The 21,901-nt window shown below is 38.9% G+C and overlaps 1 protein-coding gene across 2 annotated transcripts; it reads right to left on the bottom strand.

Annotated features, from left to right (window-relative positions):
• Nucleotides 1-4,464: 4,464 nt before the first annotated feature.
• TAF5 (TAF5 RNA polymerase II, TATA box binding protein (TBP)-associated factor, 100kDa) lies at nt 4,465-18,132 on the bottom strand. 2 transcript variants are annotated; one of them, XM_012661655.1, is made up of 11 exons: nt 17,545-18,132; nt 14,721-14,958; nt 11,253-11,568; nt 10,333-10,496; nt 10,085-10,220; nt 9,318-9,438; nt 8,802-8,931; nt 7,360-7,524; nt 6,392-6,569; nt 6,040-6,217; nt 4,465-5,535 (listed from the first exon to the last, which is right to left on the bottom strand). In XM_012661655.1, the coding sequence occupies exons 1-11, from the start codon at nt 18,101-18,103 to the stop codon at nt 5,318-5,320; spliced, it is 2,403 nt and encodes an 800-aa protein (XP_012517109.1). In that variant the 5' UTR covers nt 18,104-18,132; the 3' UTR covers nt 4,465-5,317. The 2 variants fall into 2 exon arrangements, with proteins under 2 accessions (XP_012517109.1, XP_012517110.1); XM_012661656.1 differs by lacking the exon at nt 7,360-7,524 and having other exon boundaries at nt 17,545-18,115.
• Nucleotides 18,133-21,901: the final 3,769 nt, after the last annotated feature.

Here is a 21,901-nt window from a genome sequence, read left to right as displayed (position 1 = left end):
TGAACATCAGCCTTCCTCCCATATTGTGTAAATTAGAGGGAAATTTAAAGCATCTTGATATTGTTGGACATAGTCTCCTAAAAAGTTTTGTTAGATGCAAGGTAGTGGGGGTTATCAGTTAATGATTTGATAAAGTTAAGCCCTTGTTTTCTGTAGGGTTTCTCCTAAAAACCTACTTCATGTCATAAGAAATGAATCCAAAAATGTATCATGAAATGAATGGGTAAAAAAGTATGCCTTTAATAAGTTTAGTAAAATGAAACAGTTGCTATAAGAGCTACATCATAAAGTTGTTTTTTTTTTTTCCTTTGTCTTGGAAGGAGACATAAAAGTTTTTTAGTGGAGATTTTCCTATTTGGGCTAGACTTGGTCAAGGCCTCTGAGGGGACCTAAGGAAGTTTGGATTTTTTTCGTTGCTCCAATAACCTTCTTGAAACAGTGTTCGAAATTAAGGTCATTTGTCTCAAATTTTCATTGCTAATTCTTGCACAAGAATGCCTCTGAAGGCCTTTGAATGGTAAACCCCGGAGTTCCAGTTCCAAAGCAATGACTCCCTCACAGATCTCTCCCTCTTGCATTTCATCTAGAGCCAGCTGAGTCGCTGCCACTGCCTACCAATCTCGACCGGACCTCGACCGGCTCGTCTATATTGCCAATCGACTCGGCGTGGCGTCGGTCGTGGTAGATAGGCGGTCATACATACGAATTTTCAACTCTTGTTCTGGTGACCTTTTGAATATGTCTTTGCTATTTTTTATTATAAAAGAAATACCCACCTTTGTAAAATACACAGGTATTACAGATTAACTCCTCTTAAAAGTTTGATATATATTCTTCCAGGGTTTTTTTTCTATATACTTACTATTTGTTTTTCTGTTTCTATTACTGCAAACTTCAGTGTGCATCAGAATTACCTAAAGGCCTTATTAAAACAGGTTGCTAGGCCCCGGAGTTTGATTCAGTAGGCTGGGATGGGGCCTGAGAAACTTGTACTAACAAGTCTCTAGTAATGCTAATGCTGCTGGTCTAGAGGCCAGACTTTGAGAACCATTGATGTGCTCTATATAATATCCAGAAATAGGATTTTTTAAATATTTCACATTACTTGGGGACATCTTTCCATGTCAGTACACAAAGGTCTATGCACATTGTATTTCCTCCAATAGAAACCATTATTTATCAGTCTCCTATAGGTGGACTTTTAGTTTTTCCAGTTTTTTACTTTCACAAATGGTATTTCAGTGACCATTCTTGAACCATATAATGTGTTTCTACTTTGTAAAGTCTCAGTAAGGGTAAATTCCTGGAGAAAAAAATGAAACAGATAAAAGAGTGTTTTACTCATTTTATAATTTGATAGTAACTGCCAAATTGCACTTGAGGAAAGTTGTACCAGTTAACACTCCAAGCAACAAGCAACAGAGAATACCTATTTTTAAAGTCTCACTCCATCACCCTAGGTAGAGCGTAGTGGCGTCGTCGTAGTTCGCTGCAACCTCAAACTCCTGGGCTCAAGTAATCCTCCTGCCTCAGCCTCCCAAGTAGCTGGGACTACAGACACATGCCACGATGCCCAGCTAATTTTTCTGTTTTTAGTAGAGATGGGGTCTCACTCTTGCTCAGGCTGGTCTAGAACTCCTGACCTCAAGCAATCCTTCCGGCTTGGCCTCTCAGAGTGCTAGGATTACAGGCCTGAGCCACTGCACCAGGCCCCACATTCTTAATAATACTGCTTATTATCGTAATTTTATCTTTACCAGTTTGATGGTTAAATACTGGTTTTATTTTACATTTCATTGATGGTTGAGGTTGATTATCCTTTTATATTTTGCCTTTTTGTTTTTGGCATTCCTTTCTTAATATTTTCCCTTCTCTAAGATGATTAAAATATTTGCAGATGTTTTCTCTCAGGACTTTTTGGTTTTGCTATTCACATTTAAATCTTTTGTCTATTTTGGTGTAAGGAGTGAGGATTCCATCTTCCCCACCACCACCAGTGGCTAGTATCAACTCCATTTAGTAAATGATCCCTTCTCCCCCATCCCATGGAGATCCTAAATTATTTATAACAAGAAAAATTGTAAAAGTGGGTATTACGAGTTGAGCTGTTTAGTTGGTGGTCACCCCTCTGTGAAACTTTGCAAAATACCACAAGCTCCAAGTTTGCAATAGTTTTAAAACTGGTTAATTCAGGCTGGTCCGATGGTAGTGGGTTATCAGAACTTATTAACATTAGTGTCACTAAAGTTGGTATTCAACCCCCCACTGCTAAATTTGACTGGCTTTGAAAAAAAAACAAAACAAAACTGGTTAATTCAATGTACAATGTACCATGGTCTGGATAGAGCCAGGAATGAAAACATTAAGTTCTATTGGGTCAGAGAGTGGACTGCGTTCTCTTCCTCTGCTGAGCATTCATGAAACAGCAACTAAGGTAAAACCCTACTTCCAAAAGCTTCTCTTACCAGCAAGGCTTTTTCCACCATCTTTGCTACTGCTGTGTTGGGTAAGACATAGATAAAAATTTATGGTATTTATATGCAATGACTTCAAATTTTTTAACTAAAAAAAAAAGCAGAACTTATTTTCTTTTAAATTGCATCCAAACCAATCTATTGTTGCTTTCTTTTTTTTAAAAGATTGGAATCATGGCAGGTCCAGAAACTGATGCCCAATTCCAGTTCACTGGTATTAAAAAATATTTCAACTCTTATACTCTCACAGGTAGAATGAATGTAAGTATTAATGATACCTTTAAGCAGTTATATTTTAGAATAATATAGATATGACAGAACTCTTGTTTACCTTATTCTTTTTTTTTTTCAGTGTGTACTGGCCACATATGGAGGCATTGCTTTGATTATCTTATACTTCAAGTTAAGGTCTAAAAAAACTCCAGCTGTGAAAGCAACATAAATGGTAAGAAGTTGACATTTAAAAGTTTATAACTTAAGCCATTAAGGAGAAAAGTATTGTCTATATCCCATTTCCCTGACAATTTTTGTTAACATTTTAGTTTAGATTTTTTTTATTGTTGTTTTAAAGTATCTCATTTGGCTTCCAGTGGCTATCTATGATCATGCCTGTAATTTTGTCTTGGAACAAATATATCTTCTTTATAAATTGAATGCATGAGTGTTTATGAATATATGAACTATTTCAGAGGAAATCTGTCTTCCATTAGAATTTTTTTATACATAACATTACAGTGAATGCTTCAGAGCATGAAGCATCTGTATTTATGATTATTTTCTTAGGGTAAAGCTTTCCCAAACAATTATGGGGCACCCAACTTTGTAAGTGGTGTGTCTTTTGCCCCAGCCAGTGTGGAATAATATCAGTTTCTGACTTGTGCTAATTTGATGAGTAAAAAAAAATTTTGTCTCTTGTTTTTTGATGAAACACATTTTTTTCCCTTTGTTTATCATTTGTATTTTTCTTGACATCCTATTCATGCATGTCCTTATTTAACAATTGGGTAACTTGTATAGGCTATTTATGTAATAATTATTAACCAACCTTTTTATCAGTTGCAGATATTTATCATTTGCTAGTTTCAAATGTTGATATAATTAATTCTATCTTTAAATCCCCATAGGCTTTTCTTACAGTGCCCCCAACCCCCATTTGCCCTGAGTAGATATCTGTTGTGTTGGCAATAGATGGTATGTGGAAAGCCCAAAATCTAGATCTTCATTTAATGTAGCTCTCCTTCACAGTTTTCTTCTGCTCTTAAGAGGTTCTCCATAGCTGGGCATGGTGATGCACAACTGTAGTCCTAGCTACTCTGGAGGCTGAGGTGGGAGGATCGCTTGAGCCCAGGTGTTAGAGGTTACAGTGAACTATGGTCAAGCCACTGCACTCCAGTCTGGGCAACAGAGCTCAAAAAAACAGAGCTTTTCCAATCTCAAAACTAGTAACCTTAGGGGAATGCATAGCCCAGAATACAGTGGTTCATGGCTTATTCCTGACAAACAGGTAGTATTTTGCCCAATTTTCCATATTAGGTGCCTCCTAACTTTGGGAAGGTGGTAGTATCCCATTAGAAAAATGGAGAAATTGTCTCAAATAACAGATACTTACATATTTTCTGCTACTTAAAATGTTACTTTATATACTAGACTTTTCCTATAGTATGCCTTTAGGATCATACTAAATTGTTGGCAGCTCTTTTGTTAAAGGTGGAGTATTAGGTTAAAATGTATTAAGCTGAGAGACACCTTAATTTTTTTGGTGTTACTGATTCCTTTGAGAATCTGATGAATTTGCATCCAATTTCAAGGGGTTCATGGATAGTCCTATTGTAGTAATTCTTGAATGTCTTAAAAGTAGTGTTGAACACATTTGTTTTTAAACTGTTTTCGCTTTGTTTATAGGATTCTAAACTGTATCTCATCTGTTAAGTTCCCATGCCTGGAGAAGCTAATGTCACCTCATCATGTGATACTCAATTTGTACAATAAATTATGAACCTGGAAAAGCTGGTTGTTTTTATTTACAAGATATCAAAAATATAAAAACTGTACAAAATGCAACAAAGGCAAAAACTGGCAGTGACTTGGTCTAAATCTTTTAGTTTCCCAAAGCAAGGCTCAGTACTGGAGGTAAGCAACTGAAATGTCTATCCGACTTCAAGTGTACTAGGTTGTATGTAGCTGTTTTAGCTGAAGTAGAACATGGAAGCTAAATTTCTTCACCTGGTTTATAGAGTGTTTGGGTGCACTCAAATCTCAACAGATAGAAATTCAGATGTCAGTGGATGGTTGTACTTCATCTAGACCTAAAAATGGAATTGTAGTTCACCCTACTTAGTTATGTACATTCCACTAATCATGGGCCAAGAAAAAAATGTTAGTAGCTCATTTAACATAGTACTTGAGTGCCATATAGTAACTACATTTTTATAGTGGAAACATACAGGCTTATTGAATTCTTCAGCTAAAATTCAAGACGCAGTATTAATTATATTTCTTGATTTGAATCTTGAAGCAGGATGAATTATTGAAATCGACTTTTTTTCTAAACATAATAAATTAAAATAGCATTTGAACAGAAAATGCATAGTTTCCACACAATCCAAAGCACCATAAATGTCCCCTCCACAAACATAATACCTCTTATTCAACTAACGGAAATTAGTTAAATGTGGTTGCTATAGAAATGTGGAACTGTCCAGTTCAGATTTTCCAAGCAGCATACTTCCAGATCTACATAGATAAAAACATTCTTTGTAGCTTAAATATTAATCACTGAGGTATTTGCTTTTAGTCTCCCTTTTTCAAACAGTAGCTTCCAGAAGGTCTTTAATACCGATGGTTTATTGCGGACTATAAGCTCCTGCGGCTAGAACCAGGTTTCTTCGAGTAAAATGGAGGTGTACAACTGGTGTTGATTTGGTCATATACGTTCCCAACAATAACTCCTGTGAATTCTCAGGTAAATTTATATGCCCAGTGGCTGTAGTAAAGTCATCAGTCTCTAAATCTTCAAATGCTTTGATAGCATCCCATAACCGAACTGTATTATCCATTGAACCTAATGGGAAATCAGTGGAAACCATTAGTTGCATCCATCACATCTACATTTTTTATTTATTTATTTTTTTCTGAGACAAGGTCTCTGTTGCCCAGGCTGGAGTGCAGTGGCACAATCATAGCTCATTGCAGCCTCAGACTCTGGGCTCAAGCAATCTTCCTGCCTCAGCCTCCGAAAGCACTGGGATTCCAAGCATGAGCTACTGTACCCGGGCCACCCATCACATTTAGATTCTGACATTTTATCCAGTGTACTTTATTTACTATATATTTTTGTTGAAAAATCTAAACTTGACCAACTATTACTTCTAAAAGAACATTCATTTCAAGCAGTGCTTTAAACCTTAGAAGTCCAATATATACATAGGATAACAGTCTGGAATCATATAGCTAAAGAGAAGCAAAACCTGTAACAGCAGGACTTAGTTTTGCAATTGCCAACACTCAGTGTTTCCTTTTAACATACCATTTACCCTTTACCACAAAGCCATTAATAGTCATTTACCTGATGCCAAAATTTCACCATCTCTACTAAACCTAAGTGAACAGACTGTATCAGTGTGGCCTTTTAATTCTCCAACCATCAGACCATGTCCAATATCCCAAAGGAGTACTCTGCCATCTGTTGCTCCTGTAGCCAGGAATCTCCCATTGGGAGAAAATGTCAAGGAATGAATTGGTCCCTAGGAAACAAGTGCATGAGAAGGATTAAAGTAGAGTTAAGTATATCTAAGAAAATAAGAAAAAATTTTAAAGTTTAGTGGTATGAATGGTATCTTTAAAATGTGTCACTGGTTTAAAAAATATCTTTATCTTGACAGCAACCTTGTGTGCTAGAATAATAAAAGTGTAAATACCTTGTGTCCAGTGAAGATCCTTACACAGTTACCATTCAAGACATCCCAGAGCCGCACAGTTCTGTCTGCAGAGCCCGTAGCAACATAATTAGAATTTGGATGGAATCTGGTACAATTCACATCAGCAAGATGGCCAGCAAATATCCTTAAAGGTTGATAGTGGTCTGTAGCCCAGAGTCTTTAAAAAGTTATTGAAAACAAAGGATGACAATTAGTAGTTAACTATGAAATGCCAAAAATCTATCCAAAATAAATACAGAAACATCCATGTGAAATGTTTGTTCCAAATGGGTCCCCCTCACTAGTTAATTGGGGAAAGAAGACAGAATGACTGAGAATTGATAACATTCTTAGTAAAAAGTTGATCTACTACAATTTTTTTGAGAGAAATGGTCTTGGTCTGTCACCCAGGCTGGAGGGCAGCGGTATGATCATCACTCACTGCAGGCTTGAACTCCTGGTCTCAAGCCATCCTCCTGAGTATCTAGGAATACAGGTGTATACCACCATACCCAGCTAATTTTTTTAAATTTTTCTTTAAGTTCTGTAATTCTTTAATTTCTCTGTATACATCTGTTCTCTCCTCTTCCTTCCTTACTCCTAGTCTAAACCACAGAAAAGTATCTTCCCCTGGTTTTGGCCACCACATAGTTTCCAACCTGAGCTCCTCATCCTAAACATTTAAGGAGATGACAGAAACAAAGGTGCTCACAGTGGTAACTGAAGATAAAGTTAAGCATCTGATGGGGGCAGAGGGTAGGAGGAATGTTAATAAACTAACTTAAAGAAAAGCAGGAATCTACATAATTGCAGATAAATACTCTCGTCCCAAATTCATTTTCAAATAAGGAGCTGTAAATGCTGGTGTTCTCAAAAAGCTGATACTGAATAATGTAAGTGGAAACAAGTTTGATTGAAACCATTCTGTTCATTGAATGGACCCAGTCATAAGATCACAGTGTTCTTACCGAGCTACTCGGTCATGGCCCCCTGACACAAAATAATATCCATATGGAGAAAATTGTGTGTCCCATACTGGATAGTTGTGTCCTTTATATCCCACCAAACAAGTAAATGTTTGAAGGCTCCACAATCTAACAGTTCCATCCTCTGAAGATGAAAGCAGATAGTTCCTGAGAAAAGAAAGTAATACATTTGATTCCCAGAATAATTTAGTTACCTGCCGTGTTTTTCTGTACATCTGAATATATTAAATTAGCTAACATGCTACATCTCACTTTTAATTCATACGTGGAATTCACAGTAGATACCAAGAGCTGAAAATAACTGAGCTAATGTTAGCTCCGTATGTTGATACTCTATATACTGAGTACCTACTGAATGAGGTAAGATTATTTAAAAAAAAAACAAAAAACTTATAGTCTATTAGGAAGAAAATCACAGTTCTTTTAAGAAAAGTAAAAAATAACCAGGGGTAATGACAAAGTATGGTCAAATAAGGTCAACTGAGAAAATGTTAAGAAATGTAATATGTCACTTAAAACTCAACAATTTTTGACTCTATAATGGAGATGCTATTTTCCTATCCTGTGTCAGTTGTATAAGAATTTAAAAAATGTCTTTGGGGAAAAAAAAACACTACAGACATACCAGTAATACTCTTTTTCAGGGATTAACACAAAAGCTGAATACTTAAAAAGTATTATAGTTTTCACTGAAATCAAGTTTCTCTCAAGTAAAAATGTATCATCTGGCTAAACCCTATCAAACAACAAAAAACCTCATTCTCAAAGTTTCATAAAGATGAAAATCTGGATGGATTGAAAGCTATTATCTATCCAAGTAACATACAGATAGTATTATGAATACAAAATACTCTCCCCTCCATTTCTACAGAACATTAGAGATCATGAAAATAGGCAAATAACCTATACACATAGGGTGACACTGGAATCATATGGCTATAAGGGAAGCAAAACCTAAACCAGCAATTTCAAATTTCCTTTTTAATATCCTCTTAGTTCTTTTGGTTATAGAAAGATAAATGCTCAATTGATAGCTAATATACCATTAAATATCAGGAATTTGTCTTAAATTTGATGAAGTAGCCACAAAACACAATGCAGGGACCCAAAGAAGCAATTCAACCCCTATTAGGGTTAAAACAAAACTGAAGCTAATTTTTAAAACCAGTAAACCATAAAGCTATGCATCTTGATTCTATAAATTTGGGTATACGTTAAATTGCTACCTTATACACCAGTACCCCAGGGTGAATTTGCAAATGGCAAGATCCTAAAAGATAATGAATAATATGTGACCATGAGATTTTTCTAATACAATTTTCCCAGGATTTGCATAATGTTTCCAGTAGTTAACTTTTATAATCTCTAAATATAACACAGCAATATTTAATTTTTATTTATTTAATTTTTAGTTTGTATTTTACCTATCTGGACTGAAGCTGGCTCCATAGACAGGCCCACTGTGACCATACAAAATCTTCAACTCACTTGCTGTTTTCTCATCCATGATTCTTTCTAAGACGTCATCTGATTCTTTGTCTATGAGGCTAAGATCTAAAATGGTCCAGAAATATTGATTTTTTTAAAGTACATTTATGAAAACATTTTAGGCAATCATACCACAGTTGAGAGGAACTAACATTTAAACATTGCTTACTGTATACCAACCACTGTGCTAATTCCTCTAAGTTAGGTGGTATCATCCCAGTGTATAGCAGAGGAAACTGAGGTTCAGGACAGATAATAATTTGCTAGAGTGCATACAGCTACTCAGCTACCCCAGTCTCCTGACTGCCACTCCAGTTCTCTTTTCACTGTTGAAAATAGTAGCATCCTGATTAAAGTGACATGAAGTGAATTTCTGCAAAGATCATAACCTCCTGTGTATATTCCATGGAATAAAGATTCAGGTTTACATCCTGAGAGGTCATCTCAGTTACCTGATGCCTGTTTGACACTCCGAAGCTTTTTGGGTGTCACAGACCACACTCTGACAGTTGAATCTGCAAAACCTCCAGCAATCAGACTAGAATCATCAGTGACATCCACTGCAGTGAGACCCTGCCAATAAAAAAAAAAAAGTTTTAGACTAAACAATACTGTTTTGGGAGGTGGGGGGAATTACAATCACATCTTAGAGAATACATAATGATGGCTATTTTTCTCATATAAAAGATCATTTGAGATTTTATTCTTGTGTAAAACCCATTTGCCTAAAAGCACTTACTTGGAGAACATATCATCACTTACCCCATTTTTGCTCTCCATATTTGTAGTGCATGATAGGAAGCAAATGTTAATCATTTTTGCCCTTTACTAAATATATTCTCAGCAGTCTATTATAAGGAATATAAAGACACAGAATTCTTCATTTAAAATATTAAGTTTATATAAGTATTTAAACCAAGTTCAACAGAGATGAACCAGTTTCCTCCTCCTCAAAAGCCAGCAGAAGTCTGATCAGGGAAATGAGAGTCAAGTATAAGCAAGATTCTGGTAACTTCAAGTTGCTAAAGATCTTTTAAACCTTGCCTCCTATCTATCCCATGTAGTATCCAATTCTCTTTTCTTAACTGCTGTCTTTGAATTGTATCAAGAGTTTAAATAACAAAACTCCATTTTGGTTAACACATTTAAGCTTCTCTTAATGATAAATCACTGTTTCACACAACTTTTCAGGCAGAAATTGTCCGATTATTTTACCAACCTGGTAAGCATTGAGGAATGTATAGAAACAAATGGAGGGTAAGCAGTCTGGCCCAAGGCGTACTCGTTTGGTCGTTTCTTTCATATTCATTATTTTATCCAACTTATCTGAATCTTTTAACTCAGGAAGAGGGATTCTGTAAAAGAAAAACAGACTAGAAATTACCCTTTGAATATTAACAAACTTTAGCCCTCTATAACATATTGTCTTACACCTCCACACAAGTTCTTGAGGTTTTTTCCCCTCACCTGTTTTGAGGTGGAGCATTGGGATCCTGTTTTTTGCTTTTGGATCCAATACTGTCTTTTTTAGGCTTCTTCTTTTTAGGTTTTCCTTCTTCATTTTCTCCTTCTTCATCCTCGTCATCCAAAGGTACCTCAATTTCTGGTTCTTTTAATAAACCAAAAAATACCTACAAGTCAAAAAAGCCAACATTTTTTAAATTAATTTTTTGTTCATTAATATACCCTTTTCATATCTTGATAGGATGAATCACAATTACAATATAGTAATTTATACCCTGAAGCAGGGTTCTGTACTTGTCTACCCAACAGCCATCCTCCCCTTTTTTCCTTACTAACAGATTTTACTGGAGCAGCAATGTGCTCGGTTAAATCATTTCTGTTCCCAGACTCTGTTGCAGCTAGGAATGGCCATATAATATAATGCTGGCCAACACATGTACACAAAAATATACTGGGTACGGTTTTAGAAAAAACATTGTTTTTCTGATAAAAAGGGAGAGACTCAGTAGGGATATATGCCTTTTGTCCTCCCCCTTCTTCCTTCCTGGAATGCAGCTGCAATGCTAAAATTTGTGAGTACAAAGTAGAAAGCCACATTTTAAAAATGTTTGGTCCAGAAACTCGAAGGAGCCAGGGACCTTGATGGCACTGTGGAGCCCTCATTGCCACCCCTGGAAGGCCTTCCTCTGTGATTCATTTTATGTGGAAAAAACTCCTTGTTGCAGTCACTGCAGTCAGGGTTCTGTTAAATGCAACCATTCACAAATTCTCACATATATACATCATCCTTAGAACATGAAATTTTACATACAGTGTAAAATTATTTCCAAGCTAGCTACAAGAAAAATGTGTAAACTATGTAGATGGAAATGCTACAGTTTTTCATAATCTGCATTATATAGTTCTTAGGTTCATTCCCATACCTTTGATTTGTTTGCCTCTCGTTTAGCCTCTCCTGCCAAACTTCCCACCATCGCATCTATCTGCTGCTTACTACGCGGCATCCCATCAAAGATGTCAATGTAGAGGTGCTCCTGAACTATGTTCCATATCTGATTGTTCTGTTTCTCCTGAAGATGCCTCTTCAAGAGTTGGTACGAGTCACGGGAAATACGCAGAACAAATTTACTTGTTCGAAAATCCAACATGGTCTCATTCCCTTTCATGTGTTCCTTTTTGGTAAGACTAGATAATACTCGTAGGTCATCCTGGTAATAACATTCCTGATCTCCATGGAACCTGTTTCAGTGATTTTAAAAAGTCATTTTTCAATGTAATCATTAAGGGATCTGCCTCACCCCCATATATTTATAAACCATCCCAGAATATTTTCAATGTAGTACCCTCAATAATCCTGAACTAAGTAAGCTGTCGGATCAGAAGTAATTCATTTCAAGATGATTATAATTCAATTTCTGAATTCCTCTTATAAATAGCCAACTAAATTCTCTAATGAAATGTATCATATTTTAAGAGGATTTTACATAAATATCACCATTTTAAATATATTAGAATTTTAAATAAATGCCACCATTCAAAATAAACTGGTACACATTTGAAAATGTTAGAACCCTTGCTTTACTAGATATTATGTTTTCTCAAAACCCACTTTTTAAAACTTTTTATTATAGAAAATTTCAAACATATAAAAGTAGAAAACAGTATCATGAACTCAAGGTATCTATCACTCTGCCTCTCAACAATAATCAATACATGACATTCTCTTAAAACCCACCACTTAAAATTATTTCCTATATTCTTAACACCAGACATAGTTATTAAATAGTAACAAATTTATTAATACTATCACTAAAGAACAAACAAATATTGATAGCAAACAATGAGTACTTCCATTTACTCACTATTACCAAAAGCAATGAAAGAAAGCCTTCAGCCTTGGTGATAATTAGTAAATTTAAATGTACTTTTGCTTCCACAAATCTTAAAATTTTCCCAAGAAAGTAAAATTAAAGAACATATATTTGGCACTCACTAAGAGCAGCAATCAATGTAAAAACATTTAGAAAACAATAACAAAAGATATCAGGGTTCCAGTATAGCCAATAAATTTCTAAACTGTTACTTGTGTTACCCCATTGACTTAGCAACACATGAACTAAGGGTTTCTGACAAGATTTGAGTGGAATGAGAAATCTCAGCCTCCTGGTGTTTACATCAGTCACTGCCCACTACCTCATCTGAGCATGTCCTGGCAAAAGCCGAGACTGTCCATAATAGGGAGACAGAGAATCCTCTATGATATTCCAGCTTCCCATGTGGGGAGAAGGCTAATGCCATGAGACTAGAAGAGCAACAAGTTTTTTGATGACAGTACTTATGAGAGAAATTAGCTTCTCGAGAAGAAGTTCTGTCATCAACAGCCTTTCTTAATTTTTTTTTCCTCAAAACCACTAAGCTACAAAACATTTTGCTTTATATACCTTCTAATAGGCATCCTAGTATAATGAATTAATATGACGGTATAGAAGCCAGGAGTGCTAAGTTCTACTGTTCCCCTGTTACTACTACCTATTATCTGGTAAGTCTTGGTTTCAGGCTCTATTGCTTCTATTAAAGAGCTCTCATTCACACTGTTAAGCTCTGCCTTCTCCTTCTTAAACACTCCTTTTCCTTGGCTTCTATAACTGAACACTCTCCTGGTTTTCTTCCTATTTCTCTGGCCTCTCCTTTTATATCTTTTTTGCTTGGCCATTAAATGTTGTAGCTCCTCTGGCCTAGCCCTCTTACCAATTTATTTCATACTCTCCCCTAGTCAAGCACATCCATATCCATCGATATCGCATACAACTTCAATCTATGGCTCCAGTCCCTATGTCTCCTCTGAGCTCTTATATGTCATCCTCCTATCAACTTGACATCTCTTAAATGAGTCAAAGGCATATTCAAATCGAAATTCAAGATGATTCTATGACTTGACAAACCAAGTCCTCTTCCAGGGTTTTCTGTATCAGTGAAGGGCATCCCTATCCAGCTGGAGGGGCCAGAAACCTGGGGATATCAATGATACCTCCATCTCCCTCACCTCCATATCCAATCCATCCAGTGTGTCATGAATCTGTCTACCTTCTGTGGTAAGTGAACTCTACCACAACCTAGTCCAGTGTTTCTCATCAAGGGTACTACTGGCATTTTTAGTAGGATAATTCTTTGCTAAGTAGGACTATCTACACATAGTAGAACATTTAGTGTCCCTGCTCCTCCCCCCAGTTATTATGACAACCAAAAACACCTCCACACATTTTCAAATGGCCTAAGAGAAGGAGCAATATCCCCCTCAGTTGAGAACCACTGCAATAACTTCCAATTTGGTCAACTTACAGGCATTCTATCCTCCCACCATCTGTTTCCCCCACTGCATAAAGGTCCTTTCAAAATGCATATCTAATACTGACATGGTCTTTTAATGACTCTGTAGCAGAGATACCTCACCATCCTCTCATATCCATTTTTCTTGTCTTCCTCCAAAATAGAACATCTGAATACTAGCTGGGCACATAGACACTTAGGTAAAGACCACATTTCCTACCTCTTTTGTAGCTAGGTGTGGCCACTGACTGATAAGATATAAAAGGAAGGATGTGTGCCCTCCCTGCTGACTAGAATGCTGATGTTACTGCTTGTGCCACAAGCAGCCCATCTTGTGCCACATGGTGGGAATTGCAAGACTGAGGGAGCTTGAGGCCCTGATAATCAAGGACCCACCATGCCAGTCCTGAACTTCCTACCTTTATGAGAAAACTTTATTGTATTTAAGCCTCTGTTGTTCGGGTTTTCAGTCACTCTCAGTCTAATCTACTCCCAACACAGCTTCCTATTGCTCTTCCTATTACAAAAATAAACTTTTATTTATGCCACCATTGTTTGAGTTTTCAGTGACTCTCAAGCAAATCTAATCCTACCCATTACCACTCCCTAATGCTCTTAGGATAAACAAAGACCCTCAACATAGGCCAAGAACCTGCCCGTTGTTCTAAGTCTATAACCAATTCCCAGCTTCACTGTGTACCACACCCCCAGCCCCATCCCATTCTCTGCTCCAGCTATACTAGCCTTCTTTCAGCTTTTGTACCTACCACGATCCCTCCTGCCACAGAGCTTTTACACATGCTTTACCATCTTCACTGGGTTAACTTCTTCGCAATCTTCAGATCTTACCTCAAGCATCACTTCCTCTGAGACCCTTCCCTAACTTCTCCAACTACTAGATTAAACCCCTCATCTGAAGTTCTCATAGCTTTAGGTACCTCTCCTTCATAAAGTACTTTTTAAGTTGTAATCTTACATTCGTGTGGTTAGAGATGTGTGTACACACACACACACACACACACACACACACAATGTATGCATAACATATGTAAAAGTTCACATACTTCTCGAAGAATGATTTTGCTTCATTTTCATGTTGATTGTAGACTAGCTCCAAGTACATGTGTACAAACAGAGGATAAAAGAGTTGAGATAACTCTGCCCGATGGCAGTCCAGGGAACATTCAATGAAGTGTTTCAGTCCACTATAGTATTCTTCATACATTGTGGGATCTCCTTGTTGGTTGTAGGCCGACAACACGGCACTGACATCTGGCTGGTCTTCCACAACTACGCTTCCAGCTGTTTAAAAACATAAAACAACTTCTAAGAAAATGAGCTGATACATATCATGTGATTATGGCTGTTTGGCTAAAGCCCAGAAATGAGCTATTTCTTAGATGTTTGTCCCTTTCCTATCAACCTGTCTTCCCCAACACAGTCACATAATCTTTTAAGGAGATTTTTCACTTGTTTAAGTCACCCAGGCCAAAACCTCTTTAGCAGGTCATCTTAAAACAAAAGTTTCAGGCCAGGCACACAGTGGCTCATGCTTGTAACTCCAGCACTTTGGGAGACCAGGGTGGAAAGATCGCTTGAGGCTAGGAGTTCAAGACCAGCCTGTGCAACATAGCAAGACACCCATCTTTACAAAATAAAAAGATTAGCCAGGCGTTGTGATGCATGCCTGTAACCCCAGCTACTCGGGAGGCTGAGGGAGGAGGATTGCCTGAGCCCAGCAGTTTGAGGCTACAGTGAGTTATGATCACGCCACAGCATGCCAGCCCGGGCAACAGAGTGAGACCCTGTCTCTAAGAAATGAGGGAGGAGAGGAGAGGAAAGGAAAGGGAAAGAAAGAAAATAAAATTTCCAAATCAATAATAAAAAGATTCAATATTTTTCCTGGAACTACCTTATTTAGACAAATTGTATAAAAGATATTATGTATAAATCAAACAACTATTAATCTTCTCTCAAGGCACAGTGCAAGTGGCACAAACTACCACCAAGCCGTGCCCTGGAGTAACAAACATACCCACCTCTCTGAGCTACCCACGTACTTTGTAACATTTCTGTAACATATCCTATCCTGTGTTACCTTCATATGTGTACATCTATTATTCCTTATAAAATGTAAGCATTTTAAGGGTGGTGAGGACTATGCCTTATTTATATCTCCAAAAGATAATTATATGCGTAAAGCAATTTCCATAACCACCATTTTTTTGATTACTCTGATGGCCTCTTTTCCTCCTTCCTGGTTTTTCAGTTATGATCTAAAAAGAGGTCAAGTTGAGAGTCTCTCTGAACCCATTCTGGTTCAGGGGACTGCCCAATAAAAAATAATAATAATAATAGGCCAGGCACAGTGGCTCACCCCTATAATCCTAGCACTTTGGGAGGCTGAGGTGGGAGGACTGCTTGAGGTCAGGAGTTGGAGACCAGCCTGAGCAAGAGTGAAAGCCCATCTCTACCAAAAATAGAAAAATTAGCCAGGCATGGTGGTGCACACCTGTAGTCCCAGCTACACATGAGGCTGAGGCAGGAGGATCGCTTGAGCCCAGGAATTTGAGGTTGCAGTGAGTTACAATGACATCACTGCACTTTAGGCTGGGCGAAAGAGCACGATCCTGTCTCAAAACAATAAAAATAATAATAAATACGTCAAATTTCTGAAGAGATGATAGCAATATAACCAATAATATAATTCATCTTTTAGTTCCTTCACAAAATTCAGTATTCAGAAAAGATTCCTCTCATATTTTCACACATTTCTATTTATGGATTATAACACTATGTATTCATACTTGACTTCTGGCAATGCTGCAAAGATTAGGCCTCATACAGATTAACCTAGCTAGAGGGTCTGCACTGGATAATTTAATTCAATAAACATCTATTGTTTGGCTCAAGACCACCTTTGAGACCTTATGTTGTGTTTGAGTTTTACTGCATGGACTTTGTGACAACAGTTGCTAGGAGAAGGTGGGGGGAGGTTCAGGTGTCAGGGACAGATACAGAAGCATAAATTTATCAGTACCAGTCATTTTACATATATATATATCATAACAGCCTCATCATAACCCATTCAATAGATAGAAAAAACTCAACTTCAACCTTAGGAAAAATTACTTAATCAGCATGTCACAAGTAAATGTGGCAAAGAAAAAATGGTCTGTCCAATGCCTGTTCCTAAACACATGGGTTCTCGAACTTTGCAATATGGCAATACCCCTTAGAAACACTTATCAAAAATGCAGATTCCCAGACTCCACCTCTAGAGGATCTGATTCACTAAGTTTGAAGTGATGCCCGGGAATCTGCATCCTCCAAAAGACTTGACACTGGTAGGTACTTAGCCCATATTTTGAGAAATACTGGCTACAGTATGTTCCATCACTCCCTTGCTGTACAGTCCAAAGCAAGTCCCTTGGCCTTTCTCAAGAAGTCTGTTTTCTCACCTCTACATAGAGGTAATGTCTATCTCACAGTAGAACTGTGAGAATTAAGATATATAATTTAAAGTCCTTAAAGCATGCCAATATAAACGGTACAAATACTGTCAGTGTTAATGCGGACCTGCCCAAGGCTCCAAAGCCCAAATGAGAGGAAAGAGACCAGAAGCCTCAAGGTCCCTGCCTCTCTGCGCTCACTTCTCTATACATCCCTCTGCTCAACAGCTCTCCTCAGCCTCTAGCTGGAACTGACAGCTCAGAAGGGGGTTTGACTGCGCAGCCGGCGCACCAGAGAAAGGGGCGGGCATGTGGCCCTAGAGGCGGGCCCAGGAAATTCAAAACAAGCCCGCAGAGGTGCAGGCCTGCCAGCCCCTGCCTTACCGGCTCACTCCCCTTCATGCCGGCCCTGTCTCCGCAGGACCCCGCGGCTCACCTTTCCCCGGAGCCGCAGGACCTGAGGCTGAGCCCGAGATGGCCGTAGCCCCCGAAGCGCCGGCGCCCGGAGGGTCGGGGGCCGCAGGGCCGGGGGCGGAGGCTGTGACCCGGCTGAGAAGCGCGCAAGCCGCCTCAGCCCCGGCGGTGTCCACCTCTCCCGGGGCTCCGGAGCCCGCCACTGCCTCCTCCAGCAGCCGGGCCTCACGGCGCAACGCCTCTTCGGCCTCGCGGAGGTTGCTTTGCCGTAGGAACTGCAACACGGCCAGCAGAGTCTGTCGGTCGTGGGAAGCGCCGGCCTCCGGAGCAGCAGCAGGCACCGGGGCCGCCCCCGCCGGGGCAGCGGCGGAGACAGCCACCGCGGGCTTGGGGGTCCCGCCATCCCCGCTAGCCGACGACGCCGCCGCAACGTTCCCGCCGCCGCCGTTGGGGCCGTTGTTGGTAGTGCTGCCGCTACCCTCGCCCGCGCCGTCCCCCGCCTGCGGAGGTATCAGAGTCGGCGGTCCCTCAGGCTCTAGCTTGACCGCCACCTCCGTCTGCTCCTCCGCCAGCGCCGCCATCTTGCGGCTGAGCCACCTCGCGCCGTCAAGCGTGACTGCGTTTTCGCCACATGGAGGGCGGGGAGGAGCATTTCACGACAGCTCTTATATGCCATTTACGGCAGTAGGCGGGGCGAGAAAGAAGGCGAAAAGGAATAGGAAAGAGAGTAACTTTCAAAAATGAGTGAAAGAAGAGCAGGAAGTGGGAGTTGATGACCGCCTATTGCATTTGCCTGATAATAATTACCGTTTATTGCAGGCCAACTATATTCAGGCACTGTGATAGACGTTTTACATTATAGGACCTCCTTTAATGCGACAGTTGTAAAAGATACTATTATCCCCACTTTACAGATGGCTCAACCGAGACTCAGTGAGGTTAAATAACTTGCCAAAGTCACACAAGAGAAAGTGCAAGTGTCAGCTTTCGAATCCTGGTCTTTAACTCAAAAGCATATGCCATTTGCCAGAGGAAGACTTCTGAGATACTGGTAATGTTTTATATTTTGATATGTATAATGGCTACTTTTTTTTAAATGTAATTTTTACTTTTGTAGAGGCTGGGAGCAGTGGCGTGTACCTATAGTCCCAGCCTGGGCAATATAGGGAGACATCTCTCAAAGAAAAAAAAAATTTAATCAAGCTGCATGCTTAAGCTTTGTGAACTTTTCAAGCATATATGTTGTATTTCAATTAAAAGTTTTTAAAAATACCAGAACTTTGTGATTGTGAAATATGTACATTATGTATTCATGCTGCTATCCATTATTACAAATAAACTATTTTAATTATACATTTAAAAATCATACATGCCATTTTGCAATATGCTTCATAGGTTATAAAACCCTGCTCGGTATTTTATCTCATTTGAAACTCATAACTGTGGGATAAATATAGAATTACACGAGAAAAGTGAGCCAGGGACATTGAGAAAATATAGCACAGTTATTCAGGTTGTTGGTTTTGAGGTCTTACAGGCTTCCTTTAACCTTGCTTAGTGGCTGAATGACCTTCTCAGATACTGGTAATGTTTAACTGGAGCATGTTACTTAATTCACTATATCCCAGTTACCCAATTTCTAAAATAAAGATAATAGTACCTACCTCATAATGTTGTTTTGAGGATTAAACTAGATATGTGATATCTAGCACATAATAAATAGCCATTGGTTATTTTTACTCCACCTTAAAAGGTATTCTGTAGGCTGGGCATGGTGGCTCACACCTGTAATCCTAGCACTCTGGGAGGCCGAGGCGGGAGGATCAGTTGAGGTCAGGAATTCGAGACCAGCCTCAGGAAGAGCGAGGCTCCATCTCTACTAAAAATAGAAAAATTAGCCAGATGTGGTGGCACACTCCTGTAGTCCCAGCTACTCAGGAAGCTGAGGCAGGAGGATCACTTGAGCCCAAGAGTTTGAAGTTGCAGTGAGCTATGATGAGGCCATTGCACTCTAGCTGGGGCAACAGAGTGGAGTGAGACTCTGTCTCAAAAAAATAAATTTAAACAAACAAACAAAAAGGTGTCCTGTAAATGTTTGATCAAAAAAGTACAATCATGATGTTCCAGGGTGATCTCAAGACTGAAATATAAAGCTAATCTAATTGTATATCTAAGTAAGAATGTCAAATATGGAGGCGGGGGCGGGCAAAGAGATGAGCAGGAATTGGTTAGCATTTATTTACTCAGTACTGGCCAAGAAAGAGAGAACCTGAACCTGATGGTACACTCTTACGAGATAGGGAAAATTCATCCTTTTCCTCAGGATCACTCAACTGTTATTTTTCTGATTCAGAACTCACTAACTGGATAATTAATTAAGCACTTAGATGGGAGATGCCATGAATGATAAGCCCAGGTGTGCTTACTATTCACTGGGAAGATGTTTTACTCCATTGTGAAGAGTAGATTAAAATTCTGATGCATACATTAATTTCATGAATCAGGTCCTGGGAACTGGATCCGCCTGTACAATTGAAGCCCAGATACTGGATCCCACAAAAGTACAACTAGTCCCCTCCCCTCTATGGGGTCTACCTCTTACTTGGCTTTGTCTCTTAAATTCCAAAGGGTCTAGGGTTGGTACTTCAGCTGAGGTTACCCTATTCCATGTACAATGGTTTTTCTGTTACACCACAATAGAAATAAGTTTATTGAATACCTGCAAAGCCCACTTTTAGGTTTTTTTTTTTTTTTTTTTTTGAGACATAGTCTCACTGTGTTGCCCAGGCTAGAGTGCCATGGCGTCAGCCGAGCTCACAGCAACCTCAAACTCCTGGGTTCAAGCAATCCTTCTGCCTCAGCCTCCTGGACTACAGGCACGCGCCACAATGCCTGGCTAATGTTTTCTATCTATTTTTAGTTGTCCGATTAATTTCTTTCCATTTTTAGTAGAGACGGGGGTCTCGCTCTTGCTCAGGCTGGTTTCGAACTCCTGAGCTCAAACAATCCCCCCGCCTCGGCCTCCCAGAGTGCTAGGATTACAGGCGTGAGCCACCACGCCCGGCCTACTTTTAGTTTTTGATTCCCTTTTCCTCTTCCTTTCTAATTGCTGCTCCCGTTCTTCCACTCTCTTCCTGGGATACTTTAATGTTGTCATTGTGGATCTTGTTCCTTTGTAGGAAACCTGCTCTTTCCCTCTGGATGTTTCTCTTTCTCTTTGATGTTTTTTTCATTTCACTGTAATGTATCTAGGATTGGATTGTTCCTGTCTATCCTGATAGGTCCTTTATGCACTCTTTCAATCTGAGATTTTTTTTTCCTTAATTCTGGGAATTTAACAAACATATCTACACATATTTCTTCCCAATTCCCCCCTTCTGGTATTCTTATTATGTAGATACTGATACAGTTCTATGCTAGGTCAGTTAACTTTCATATTTTCATCTGTTTACATCCTCCTAATGCCTTCTAGAAGAGTTTCTCTACCCAATTTTTCAGTATAGTAATGTATTCTTGGCCTAGATCCATACTGCTACATAACCCATTCATTGAGTTATTTACTTCAACCATTATATTTTTCATCGTATTTTGACTTGGTTCTTCATGATTTATTGTTCCTGCTGCAAGTAACCTGGTGGGGAAATTTCATCCCCTACTTGGGGACATTTGGAAATGCAGTAACCCCCACCCCAAGTTGTGACAACCAAAAATGTCTCTAGACACTTCCAAATATCTAGGAAATAGCAGATAGCAGATTTATATGTTTATATATCTCAGGATGAAATTGGGAGAGTGGATTGGAGAGAAGCAAGGCTAGAGATAGCGAATTCAGTTGGGAGACTATTACAATAACCTGACCTGCACTGGCCACAACCCTCGGAGCCACCAGCCACGTGTAGCAATTGAGCACAGCTACTGAATGTGGTGAATCTGAACTGATGTGTTCTGTGAGTGCAAAATACACACTAGATTTTGAAGACTTAGTACAAAAAGAATGTAAAATATTACCAATTTTTAGATTGCCAGGTGTGGTGGCTTGCACCTGTAATCCCAGCTACTCTGGAGACTGAGGCAGGAGGATTGCTTGAGCCCAGGAGTTCAAGGCTGCAGTGAGCTGTAATTGCACCACTGCACTCCAGCCTGGGCGACAGAGTGAGATCCCATCTCTAAAAAAAAAAAAAAGAAAGAAAAGAAAAGAGACAAATATAATAATTTTTATATTGATTACATGTTGAAATGTTTTGATATATTAGGTTAAATAAAATATTTCATTAAAATTAATTTCCTGTTTCTTTTTACTTTTTTAATGTGGCTACTGGAAAAGTTTTAATTACATATATGGTTTGCCTTATATTTCCTTTGGACGGTACTGATCTAGA

Source organism: Propithecus coquereli, unplaced genomic scaffold (genome assembly GCF_000956105.1).
Source record: "Propithecus coquereli isolate 6110/MARCELLA unplaced genomic scaffold, Pcoq_1.0 Scaffold73, whole genome shotgun sequence".
Taxonomy (NCBI): Eukaryota; Metazoa; Chordata; class Mammalia; order Primates; family Indriidae; genus Propithecus; species Propithecus coquereli.
The sequence above is the reverse complement of the archived record's forward strand: the minus strand, read 5'-3'. Positions and strand labels throughout refer to the sequence as shown.